Source organism: Mycetomoellerius zeteki, unplaced genomic scaffold (genome assembly GCF_001594055.1).
Source record: "Mycetomoellerius zeteki isolate Tzet28-1 unplaced genomic scaffold, Tzet1.0 scaffold20, whole genome shotgun sequence".
Classification (NCBI taxonomy): domain Eukaryota; kingdom Metazoa; phylum Arthropoda; class Insecta; order Hymenoptera; family Formicidae; genus Mycetomoellerius; species Mycetomoellerius zeteki.
The window spans coordinates 3241628-3251171 of record NW_017256957.1 but is presented as its reverse complement, the minus strand read 5'-3'; the positions used below and the strand labels follow the sequence as shown (position 1 = coordinate 3251171).

The following is a 9544-nucleotide window of genomic DNA, read 5'->3' as shown; positions in this document are numbered from 1 at the left end:
CCGCCATCGTCGTCGTCGTCGTCGTCGTCGTCGCCGTCGTCGTCGTCGTCGTCGTCGTCGTCGTCGTCGTCGCCGTCGCTGTTGCTGTCGCAATCGCTGACGTTGTCATCGTCGTCATCGATGCTCATATGCACGGATCGCATCGCGTCGTCGTCGCTGCCGTTGTCACTGTCACCGTCGTCGTTATCAGCGTCGTCACCGTCAGTGCCAGTATCGTCGTTATCATTTGTCGGTCGACGGTCGGTAGACTCGTCGGCCAAGTCCCCAGGCTAAAGCTTCGGAGAAGACATGTCAATGTCAACATCGATAACGACATCGACATCGCGTGTGCCACGATCGCGGCAGGCGCAGTGACGATTTCCGTCAGCATACTCTGATGACGTCAGCCGCGTTGCGATATGATGGAGTCCATCAGAAAATGGTTTTACAGGCCTAAGGTGAATACGTTGTGTATTTTGTGATTTGCTCCGATTGCTTGTGATCTCCGTTCTTTATAATTCCCTTACTGTTATCTCTCCACACGCTGTGTTCCTTATCTTTATCTTTGCTGTTTCTCTCTCTCTCTCTCTCTCTCTCTCTCTCTCTCTCTCTCTCTCTCTCTCTGTCCCTTCCTCTCCCCTTCATTCTTTCTTTCTCTCTATTTGCTGTATATTTTTGTTTCTCTTTCTCATCTCTGTGAATACTTGATACTTTCGCTGCTTTGTTTCAATTTGCTTTATAATTTAATTTCTCAGTATGTCATTTTGATTTGTCTTTAATGTATATTTCTCTTAAATTTTTGCCACGTTTCGAGAGTACATCTTTTACTACCATTGAATAGATTCTATTTTCTCTTTCTTTCGCCTCTCGCCCCGCTGTGCCGATCGAACGCGTGCGCTCTTTTCCCTCTCTCGTTCTCAACGCGACAGACTTCCCGAACGCTGTTGCCACCTGTTTCGTGAAAATTTCGCACGACACGAGGTGCATACGATATATACGGTACTGCATATAGATGCGCAGCATCGCGTAATACACGCACGTTGCGAGCATGAATTCGTGGTTCTCGCGAAATCGTTGAGAACGGTCGTCGGGCATATTGGAAAGCATCCAAACATCCTACGGTTTTCTCAGTGAAAGTCGACGCACTCTCGCAAGTTTATTCAATTTGTATCCGGATTTTGTATGCCGAGTTTTCAAATGTCTCACTTCCGTGGCTACAAAGTACTTTCGGGCGAGTCGTGTCTTTGCGACAGTTACCATATGCTGAGCCATGCAAATCAATCAAATTGAAATAAAGAATTCCGAGAATCATAACTTCGTATAAATTAACATCACACGTTAATGTGGCACAACCACGTAGTTTCTACTCCCCGCCCTTCCCCTCCATTTCGCTCTCCGCATGTTAGATCGCACCAAGTCTCAGGCTCATTTCTACCAATATAGAGTGACTTTAATCTCGGTTTAATTTACTTTTTATCTTTCCATCAGAGAGTAGATTCCCTATAACTTTTATCTCGATTTAATTTACTTTTTTTATCTTTTTTTTTTTTTAAATTCTCAGGCCCGATTCAACTAATGTAGATTAATAGTCTCGGTTTAATTTATTATTCTTTATCTTTTTATAATTTTCAGGCTTATTTCTACGAATGTAGAGTAACTTTAATTAATTTAATCGTTATCTATTTTTAATTCCCAGGTCTATTTCTATCAATGTAGGTTAACTTTGATCTCGGTTTAATTTACTCTTTATCTTTTTTTCATTCTCAGGCCTATTTCTATGAATGTAAATTAACTTTAATCTCAGTTTATTCATTATTTATCTTGTTCTAGTTTTGAGAACTAGAAGAAGACAAGTTAAACAGGGATTAAAGTCTACATTGATAGAAATGTGTTACGTAGAATATGTCACATATTGCGAAAATAAAATATTCTACTGCGAGATATTGTGTTTCTCGTTTTATGCCAGGGTTGGTAAAAAACATATTTTAAACATGTTTTAAGAAGTTTAAAACTGCTTAATCGATGTTTTTGATAGAAAACATGTTTTTTTTTTAATTTTGCAATTTAAAGCATGTTTGAAGCATTAAAAACATATTTAAAAAGAAACGCAATTTATGTTTTATTCTTAAAAAAAAAAAAAAGAAAAGAATTAGTTTTTGAAAACCCTGTTTTATTTTCGTTAAACGCTCTGTCTTGTGTTCATCGACTGAATTGTATCGTCGTGCTAAACCGGGAACAGGTATCCTCTAGGATATAGGAAGTGTTACGCTTTCGCGTAATGACGCTTTATTAACACCGTAATGCACGCCTGCAAGCCATGTTACAAGTCAATTAGTAATTTATACGGGGAGAGAAATAAAGGACGGTGGGGGAGGGAATTGGCCTTCTACGAATACCACAGAAATGGAGCGAAACGCTTTGTACTGATTGTGAGACTTGAAGTGCTTAAAATTAATCAGCATATCATAATGCAGCATGTTATTTTGCGCAAAACATATCTCTTGTTGACAGGAATAGTAAATTCCCAATGATAAATTCGTTTAACACAAAGGCAGATAACAAAGACAGAAGAGTTGTTTGGTTGTATAAATTAATGTTCATATCGGAACGAAACGAAGTTTATCTTTTAATATCATCACGCGAGATGCGATACGATAAGATCGCGCATTTAATCGCCTGAAGTGAAATTATCGATTCCTAACAATTGGCGTGCAGCAAAATATTCCACGTGTATTTATTTTTATACTGTTTTTTTCAAACGTGATTCAATATTTTAGTATCATGATAATAAAGATCAACATATTCAAATGATAAGTATATACACAAAGTCAAGCCGCGTGAATGAAAATAAATGCCTTAGATCCAATTTCACAACACACGGTTAACTCTTAACCGAGGTTCAACTTTTTTTATTCTTTATCTCTTTTCAATTCTTAGAATTGAATTGATTAAGAGTTAACCCGAATTTAACCTAATCAGTTAACGTGAATTGTGGAATTGGATCTTAGATAGTATTGCAATATCGCGAAGAAAAATGTCTCCGTGAGAAATTTCTATGGAAGATATACAGCTCGTATGAGAGGTTTGTCGAAAAGAAAACGTATAAATTAAATGGCTGTTTTTACGACGCTATTAATAGTTGAAGAAATGAGCACCGTTTGATACCGAGCGACGTTGTCTTATTCTAGAAAGATTCAATTGCTGTCAGGGTCATCGATTTCTCATTAATTATACACGGAGTATCCAATGTCATTCTTTGTGGCGTTTTCGTGTACTTTAAAAACTCGGTGTGGATTTAACACCATGCGGTGTCTATAGGCCTGTTCTTTTTGGCTGAACTTTTGCACCCGTTCATTTTTCTTCCTTTTTTCTCTAGAAGGAAAAAAGAGGAAGAAAGATGAATTGGTGCAAAAGTTCAGCCAAAAAGAACAGTCCTTATATAATTTTCACTATATTACTTCACTATATTACTCCGTTAGACATTCTGGATCTCCTTTGTGCAACCTAATTTTTTTCTTTATGTTCTATAGGCTTTCAAAAATCTAGAAAAATTCAGGATTACTTTTCAACATCTCTACTACATTGCTAAATAATTATTTTTAATTCGAATGTTAAAATTTTATTTAGTAAAAATTAAAATTTGTGCCAAGAAATTTGAGAATAAAATTTCGCCTGGATAGAAAAAGACCTAGTATTTCTACGAAGGATTAACACCAACATGATGTCGATTTAACATCGTAGGTTTTAAATCCACATCATGATATGTTGATATAAATATCAGAGATTACAAATTCACGCCACGTTCGTGTCAATACGATAAGAAAAAAAAGTTGTTTCAAAAAAATAAGTTGATTCAACTATAAATGCAGTGGTCATGGGCTCTTTCTCTCTCTCTCTCTCTCTCTCTCTCTCTCTCTCTCTCTCTCTCAAGCAAATATTTGTCAATTCAAACAAGTAACATGCTGATAATGACTCATGTGTATTTAATTTAAATATATAAAAATTGGACTAAACAATCATTACGAACTAAATGCATTTAGTTAAGTTAACAACTTTTTTTCTCAGTGTATTAATACCAACATGGCAAGAATTATGTAGGGTGCTTCCCATTTAGTGATGCAAGTCGACACAAACGTTCTATTTTTCTTCGCATTCCATAAGTAACAAAGATGGAACATGTGTCGATTTGTCACCAAATGAAAAGCATCTATAGACACCACATGGTATTAAATTCACACTGACATTTTTTAGAGTGTAATAATAAAGATACTGGATAAAATCACCCAAAAAAGCAGTATTTAATTTTAAGATATTAAAATGTTTTATATTCTTGTTTTTACCTTTATATTCTTATCTATATCTTATCTCTATAGTTTCTTAAACCTTTAAAGATGTTTGAATTTTTAAACTTTTTTAATAAACAAAACGTATGTTTGGATTTAAAATACTAACAATAAGTATAAAACTCTCTCCCTCTCTGTCTCTTTCTTTTAACTTTGAAAAAGAAAGAGAGATTTTTAAGTCTCTCTTAAAGTCAAAGTAACATTGGTGCAGTCGAGTCTTGAACGTTTAAAATTGAAATATCTTTTATTATTAAATGTTTGTTTCACAAAGATGTTTTTAATATAAACATTTTAAACACTTTTTATAGTAATAGTTGTCTGTATATGAATTATACGATACGATCTATTTTATTTGGTAAAAGGAAACTAATACATGCATGACAGGAAACAAAGAGAAAAGAACGGACGCGGAGCAAAATAAAGATGCATAGGGATCGCGGCGATATAGGGTGGCGACAAAAAAAAGAGTCAACGGGATGAGTCACAGCGACGCTCAGTATTTTTTTCCGCATACGATGACATTGCCCGTGCTAAACGAACGCGAAGTGTATCCGCTGCACGGTAGAATTGATCGGTGTTTTCTCGGAAACTGCAATCGCTCACTTGATGGATGCGACGGTTTAAAGTATTCTTACTCGATTCTTGTACGTAATGCGAAACAGCATTCACTCCTCGCACGTTGAATTCGTTAATCATTGTAGTTTGCGGGTGACAGTTCGTCATTTACCTGCCGACGTCCGACGTTGAAATATGAAACTTTCTAGTAAATTGTCGTTGCTGTGCGCTCAGCAAAACTGTAAAGCAGAACGATATTTTGAAAGAATGAGCGAGCTCGAGAGAGAGTAGTACGTTGGAATTGTTGCTCTCTCTCTCTTTCGTTTCTCTCTGTTGGATGACAGCGATTGTGGTTGTAAAATAGGTCACAATTAATTCGCTCAAATGTGGTTTCCGAATGGAGATGATATAAAATTAATTCTCTAGGCCGTAAATCCCAACAGTCGTACAATGTTATTAATTGCAAACATTTTGAGTCTTTCTACCTTTTGTTTATTCTTGTTCTATTTTTCAAGTTGAACACTATTCCAAGGTGAGAGATATGACTCACACAAGAGAGGTATGATAATATAATCGTTCAATCGTCAGTGTAATTGAACATTGTAAAACAAGTGTTGACTCAGGCCGATTAAACGATCGATGTACCATCTGATATTTTTGCATAACGCTACTTATCTTGTACAATTTAACCGTTATGAATTTTAAAAGTAAAAACATACATACAAATCGAATTGAACGTCCTCTTTTTTTGAAAGCGAAAAATGAATCCTTTAAATAAAAGAAACAGCGTTTTAATGTTCGTAATAAAATCGCTGATTGTTCGTACATGTCACTCTGGCAAATTAGTCTGTGTATTTTTGCAAATTTTACAAATTTTCTTCGAGAATTCTCCGATATTGTTTAATGAAGTCTTTTAATGGCGCTTACGTTACCTTGACATCGAATTTTTGTGTTGTTGCTGCTACCATTCTAGTGATGGTAATCACAATTTCCTTGTTATTACCATCTCAACAAGATTTGTGTACATATATAATTTTGAGAAAAATTTCTGGTTGAAAATGGATGAATCAGAAGATTCTGATCATATCAATCAGTAGCGGAATTCTCTAAACATCTTATCGATGATTATTATTATCGTTAACTAGCGACAGCCAATGGTAGGACAATCCTGGAAGAAAGCGCGGCACTCATTGGCTGTCGCTAGTTAACGATAGCGACAATTGTCGATAAAACGTTTAGACCCAGTTCCACAACTCATGGTTAACTCTTAACCGAGGTTCAACTTATTCATTGTCTCTTACTAATTTTAGAATTGGAAAGAGATGAGAAACAAGTTGAACCTCGGTTAAGAGTTAACCGTGAGTTGTGAAACTGGGCCTTAGAAAATCTCGCAACAGAACTCTGGTCATCGTAATTGGACATCTGGTTATCTCAATTAGAATTCTAATTGATATGATCAGAATCTTCTAGTTCGCCTATTTTTCGACCAGAATTTTTTCTCAGTACTAGTAAAAAATGAAAATACACAAGCATTCATTGATATAATATAGTATTGGAATTTTGCGTATAGGTTTTTTAGGAAATTTTAATCGCAAACTTGGAAAATTTTGAAATACGTCAGTGATAATATCCTTAAGCGTAATACGCGATACGGGAAAACTTTCTGCGGAATTGGAGTGGTAAATTGCTGATTATGTTATCTTTTACACTATAATTACAAAAATGGACTTATATATGCGAAACTTGTATAATGTTGTATATCGCGCTGAATTTTCTCTTTCTCATCGAATTGATATTCACGTTTCTATCAATATAGATTAACTTTAATACAAAAATCCTAATAACGATCAGTAATCGAGCCAAAGAAACAAATGTATGATTAATTAATTGATATATATTTGAATATAAAAATATTGTAAACGTTTCGACTCACAAAGTCTTCCTCAATACAATATAAATTTGAACTTACTTACAAACTTAATTAGTTTGTAATTTAATAGAAAATTTAATTAATTTGTAATTTTTATATTTATATTTTTATATTTTTATATTTAAATATATATATCGATTTATTAATTAATCATACATCTATTTCTTTGTCTCGATTACTGGTCGTTATTAGGATTTTTGTATTGCCGTGCAAATATTCGAGCGTTATTATTCTTATTACTTAATGATTAACTTTAATCTTGGTTTAACTTACTTTCTATCTTTTTCTAGTTCAAAGAATTCAAAGAGTAAATTAAACCGAGATTGAAATTATTCTTCATTGGTAAAAATGGACACGAGTATAAAAGTTTTGCTCGCAATTATCATTGTGACAAGATTATTTTTTGTTTTAGGACGATAGAGAGGTACCCGTGTTCTTCTTTTTCACAAAATTTTTTTTTTTGTGAAATTTTTTAAAGAGAAGTAAACGAATTCAAAACGTTTTTGTTTCAAACATATCCCGAAAGTAGAACGATTAATATGATGGTGCAGTTTGCAGAAGTAAAGAGTAAATGTTCTCTCTTGAGCGAATAAAATTTGTTTCTTCTTACGCAAATTGCGATGCAACATTGTTCTAGTTTTACGATGTCGATATGAGGGATTAATCGATTTATTTGTCACGTTCCGTACATAAGCATGACTCCTGAATCATTTCCAGTAGGACATGATTCAATAACAAGTACATCCGTACCGTGACGTTGCACTGTCATGAATATACGTGCACCTAAAGCATATTATTATTAGCACGTTATTGAACAGCATACATTAATAGTATTATTATAAGTAGGAACAGGGGGTAATTTCTTCTTTTATGACCTTCTCACTATTTTAAGTAAGACTATTCTTCTATTTCTGCGCGGGAATAATCTCGAAATTGAATTAAAAAAAGAAATTGAACGCTATTCTGTTGTATAAATGTGACTCTTTATTATTATAAATATATTTTTTATAACATTCTTATCTTTGCGTCGATAAGACAAGACTAAATCTATGTTTGAACTTTGCACAATCAATGATCCATAAATAACGAGTTACGATTACGCGCAATCGATTTATCTTACTTTTAAATATATTTCATTGAATAAATCATTTGTTCTATACGTGCCGGCTGCTCTTTACGCAAAAATCGCTTTTTTCCTTTAGTCGCGTTTTAATCAATATAAATTAAAACCTTGATCGCATTTTTCGAATCGGATTTCGCGTCGTAATCGGATTTAAAGTCGGCTTTTTTTCAAAACGAGAATTTCTGTATCGCCGCTTTCGTCAAAACGTACGCCGAGCATTTGTACACGATTTAGAACTTATGATCATCGCATGATCTATATTGGTCACAAAGTGTTAAACTTATTATTTTGAAATACTACGCTACGTTATAATAACACAGCGATAATTCTGCTGCATCCTCGTAAGTTGCCGACGTTATTGTTTTCGTTATTATGAATAAAATTCTCGTTAAATAAAATTTCACAAACGATTAAATCGATTTTACCCTTTACCTTATATCTATATCCGATGTCACATGGGTAATACAAATTCATTCAACGAGAATAATATAGGTTTCACCGCTGCGTCCTTTAATCGTGACGTGGGTGACCCTTTCATTATGACGTAGGCGCAATTAGATGTGTCATTGTTCACATATGTGGCTTATTAGTTTACTATTTACAGATACCTCAAACGCATATCTGATGCGAACAGATTTATCTCTCACAAATACGCGGATAGAAAATCTTGTTTTTTAAGTTCGAAAAAATATGATTCAGATATTTCTTAGTTAATTTAGAAATTTGTTTAAATGTCGACACACTTAGAACATTTAATTCTTTAAATTGATTATTCTTTTCTAATCAATTCTCTTTATTTTGTCCATACAGAGGGATGACACAAGTCTATTGGCTCAGTTCTTTTATGCCGATGAGTCTCTGAACGCAGTCGCCTGCGAATTGGACTCCTTTGATGGTCGACAAGAGCCGGAGAGATGCACGACGCTGATGAATCAGTTGCGACACTGTCAAGATAAGGTCCTGACAATCTGTAATCAAATAATGGACGATTTGATCCCCGAGAGCCGCGCCAATCGGGACTTCCGAGTGAAATTCCCCGATGACGTGATGCAGGAAAATTTGGCCGGACAGCTCTGGTTCGGCGCGGAATGTCTGGCGGCCGGTTCTTCGATCATGAACCGGGAAGCCGAGAGCTCGGCCATGAGGCCGTTAGCGAAAGCTCTCACTAAGTCGCTGGAGATTGTCAGAAACTTATTGAGAGAGCATGCACTCAAAGGCCATATGAATTTGAAGGTATTAGACATATCAGTAAAATTCATCATTCGAAGTACGAGTTGTCATTGCAATTTCAATATTCTGAAGTCTTACAGGCACGTCTATTAAGCTGGCACAGCCACTTCAGCACAATCAAACGCGACCTATACCACATTTTTTTGCTATTTTTTTGCTAATTTTTTGCTCTATTCCCGATTTTTTTGCTCCAGCCGATTCGCTAAAACCCATGGCTGTGCTAGCTTAAGATCAAAGTTAGCACAGCCACAAAGAAAAAAAGCAGCAAATGAAAAATCAAGTACATGTTCTTGAAGGGCTATTTTTTTGCTAATTTTTTGCTCTATTCTCGATTTTTTTGCTCACCGTTTAAGTCGAAAAATTCGACCAAGAGTGTGGCTGTGC

General features: G+C 35.1%; 1 protein-coding gene across 1 annotated transcript in view; it reads left to right on the top strand.

The window, feature by feature from the left end:
- The first annotated feature begins 361 nt into the window (after nucleotides 1-361).
- Nucleotides 362-9544, top strand: part of LOC108722346 (lateral signaling target protein 2 homolog) — an 18274-nt gene continuing 9091 nt past the window's right edge. Inside the window, exons 1-2 of the mRNA XM_018447412.1 lie at nucleotides 362-437; nucleotides 8741-9163. Of these exons, the coding sequence (XP_018302914.1) occupies nucleotides 399-437; nucleotides 8741-9163 (462 nt within the window). The 5' untranslated portion in view covers nucleotides 362-398. The remainder of the gene's footprint in view (nucleotides 438-8740; nucleotides 9164-9544) is intronic.